The sequence below is a fragment of the Ochotona princeps genome, chromosome X (assembly GCF_030435755.1).
Source record: "Ochotona princeps isolate mOchPri1 chromosome X, mOchPri1.hap1, whole genome shotgun sequence".
NCBI lineage: Eukaryota > Metazoa > Chordata > Mammalia > Lagomorpha > Ochotonidae > Ochotona > Ochotona princeps.
In genome coordinates this window covers 6,575,897-6,579,176 of record NC_080865.1, presented here as the reverse complement: position 1 = coordinate 6,579,176, position 3,280 = coordinate 6,575,897, and the positions used below count along the sequence as shown (strand labels likewise).

At 34.5% G+C, this 3,280-nt stretch overlaps 1 protein-coding gene across 1 annotated transcript; it reads left to right on the top strand.

Annotated features, from left to right (window-relative positions):
• Nucleotides 1-405: 405 nt before the first annotated feature.
• KANTR (KANTR integral membrane protein) lies at nt 406-1,722 on the top strand. The gene has a single exon (XM_058658974.1). It carries the CDS (start codon nt 1,492-1,494, stop codon nt 1,720-1,722), a length of 231 nt encoding a protein of 76 aa, XP_058514957.1. The 5' UTR covers nt 406-1,491.
• The last annotated feature ends 1,558 nt before the right edge of the window (nt 1,723-3,280 follow it).

Below are 3,280 nucleotides of genomic sequence, written 5' to 3'. Positions count from 1 at the left end.
GTTTTGTGCAATAATGTAAATGACATTTATAGACCTTTCTCATGGTTGTGCCACATTTATGATATAAATACATGTGATCATGCCCTTTTTATCAGGGCTAGATTTGGCTTATTAATGCTTTGTTTAGGATTTTTACATCTGTGTCTGAATAAAATTGATCTTTGATTTTCCTTTCTCAAGCTGTCCTTACTGGTATCATGGAATGAGTAAGAGACAGTTTCCTCCTTTATAGTATTCTGAGATTCTTTATGACTTTAGAGAGATCTCTTTGTTAGAATTCTCCTATGGAGCCATCTTAGTCTGTTGTTTTCCTTTTAAATACAGAGATAACTAAAACTTTGATATTAAAATCTTTTCAGTTGTAAATGAGCAACCTGAAATTTGAAAAGTCATCGCATGTTTATTTTATATACAATTCTATGCTTGAAATGGCTACGCACAAGTCCTAATCAAGACCTTTTAACATGTTCCTCAAATTCTTAACAATCACTATCAACAACAAAATGTTTTCTTTGTAGAAGTAAGCAATCACATTTTGAAACTAGTTTTTAAATTGTTCAAAGATATTTAGCAATGGAAATTATATTTACAGAGTTTCTACTTGATTCACTGACAAATATATTGTTAACATTTCTCATGATAATGTGAGTCAATTTCAAATCCAGTTGAACTCTTTGCTATGAAATATTTCAAAATAATGATGAAGCTCTTATTTACAGAACATGCATCATTATTAGAACCATCACCCAGCAGCTAGCTTGGACACCATTAGAAGGATACTCGTGAAGACAGAGTGTCAGGGCCTCTACCTGGAGCTACACCCTCCAGAAGCCTCTGCTTGGCCTGCCTCCCCGCCTCCATTCCCAACCCAGCCAATCACAACTTGGGCTGTGCGTGGTGTTTCTTGGAAACTGGAACACAGACTTCTCCTGCAGCTCCTCAGGCCCCTTGTCCTCAATGAGCAGAAGACTACAGAAGCTGGCTACAGAAGAGGCTGTCCAAGTGCCCTTGGCCTTGCTTAGCACATTTACCACAAAGCACTCCCTGAGTACTGGATGTTACTCATTCATACTCACCACCTGCAGAGGAATTTCTCACACCCCAATTTACTAAGGGCTACCCTTTAAAACGCTTCAGAGGCAACTTCCCAACTTCCCATAGAGAGGTGGCCTGCCTCAGGTTATAGCTAAACACCTATAGTGCTAAGGGGATCAATAAATCTTTGCCTATCTGTATTTCAGGTAACTGGAAGACTTTGCTGTTTATCTTTGTTCTTTTGGTGGGAAGCATTAACTACTGCTTCAGTTACTGAAGTAACTGAATGGTATAGTATAGTGGTAGTATAGAACTACTGAGCATTTCTTTTCTTCTCGAGTCAGTTTTGATTGCATATATTTTCTTAAGGATTAATCCACTTTAATTTATACTTTCAAATCCATTAGCCTGAAATTTCCTTATTTTTAAATTCTTCGCTATATATAATCTGTAGCTATGTCTCCTTTCTCATTGCTAATATTGGTTATTTGTGCCTTTTCACTTTTTTTCTTGATCAATCTCACCAGAGGTTTGTCTATTTTATTAGTCTTTTCAAAAAACCAACTTTTAGCTTTGTTGCTTCTGTCTATTGTGTCTTTGTTTTCTATCTCTTTAATTTCTGCTCTTATCTTTTTTGATCTCCTTCCTTCTACTTTTTTTGGGTTTATTCTGTTGTTCTTTTTCTAATTTCTTAAATTGGACATTGAGTTCATTAATTTTAGTCTTGTTTTCTAATTTGTGCATTTAAGGATATGAATTTTCTTCTAATGACTACTTTTCTACAAGTTCAGAAATGTAGTGTTTTTATTACTGTTTAGATACAAAAACTTGACATTTCCTTAATGGTTACTTTTTTGACCCATGAATTAAATAAAATTATGATTTTAAGTTTCCAAATGCTTGGGAACTTTAAATTGTAACTCTTTGTTATTGAAATTATCCTAATTACATTGTAGTCAGAAGATATGATCTATGTGATAATAGTTCTTTGAAATTTATTGCAACTTGTTTTATGATTTAGCACATGACCAATATTTTTCAATGTTTCCTATTGCTTTATAAGAATGTTTGTTTTGTAATTGTTGAATACAGAGTTCTACATGTGTATTGTCAACTTTGTTAATTTTGTTGCTCAAGTTTTCTTTATACTAATTTTTTTGGTCATGACCTATCAATAATTGAAAGAAGTGTGTTGATATTTAACTGTGATGGTGGATTTGTCAATTTCTCCTTGTAATTATATATTTTGAGGATATTTTGTTAGGAATATTCAAAGATTTGTTACATATTCCTGGTAAATATGTGATGACTCTCTATTTCTGATAATGCATTTTTCTTTGAAGTCTGTTTTGTCTTGTATTGATATAGCAATGCAAACCTTTCTTCTTGTTAGCAATTTATGGTATATAATTTTCCATAGTTTTATTTTTGAGTCTTTGCATGCCTTCATTCTTTACTTAGATCTCTTAGAAATAGTAATTAGGTAGTCCTTTTTAAAAATTTGATGTTCTCTGTCTTTTAATTGGAAAGTTCAGTCTCTTTACTTTTACTGTGATGTATGTGGACTTGTTTGTACTATCATACTTTCTTATTTCTACCTTTTCTATGATTCGTTTTTTCCTTTTCTCACATGATATTTTAGTTTTGAGATTTGTTGTCTTGTTCAATTTCACCCCTCCCTGATGTTTAGATTTCCTTTTCTGGTTTTTCTGTGGTTGTCTCTTCGCTGGCTGGCAGCAATGGACTTGGTGCATGGAGCGAATAATCATATACACGTGGACTACCGACTGATGGCCAATGGCCCAAGTTTATTAACAGCATCAGACTTTTAAAGACAGAGTGTGATGTAGGCAAAGAGGGGAGTCTGAAACAAGATGTGGTTTATGTGCAGGTATGCGGAGGTGGGGTGGTCAATCAGTAAGAGGTATGGTCTTCTAACAGGCTACTAATGATTAACAGCACAGGGAGAAGAAACATATATCTATGGTCTACTGTGTGAACTTGACGATTAGGGAGCTCCTAACTCTTGCATTCCCATGTCAACTGATTCAGGACCTGAATCATTGCCCTGAATTCCTGGAGCTTTCTCAACAGGAGAATGGCTGATTATGGTCCCATCCTCCAAGTTTCTGTCTCTCCACAGTTACCCTTGAAATTTTATGTTTGATTAGTTTATAAAATCTAAAGAATTAACCACTATCACTGCTTGAAAAATATAGCAAGCTTAGAAACCTTCAACTCTAGT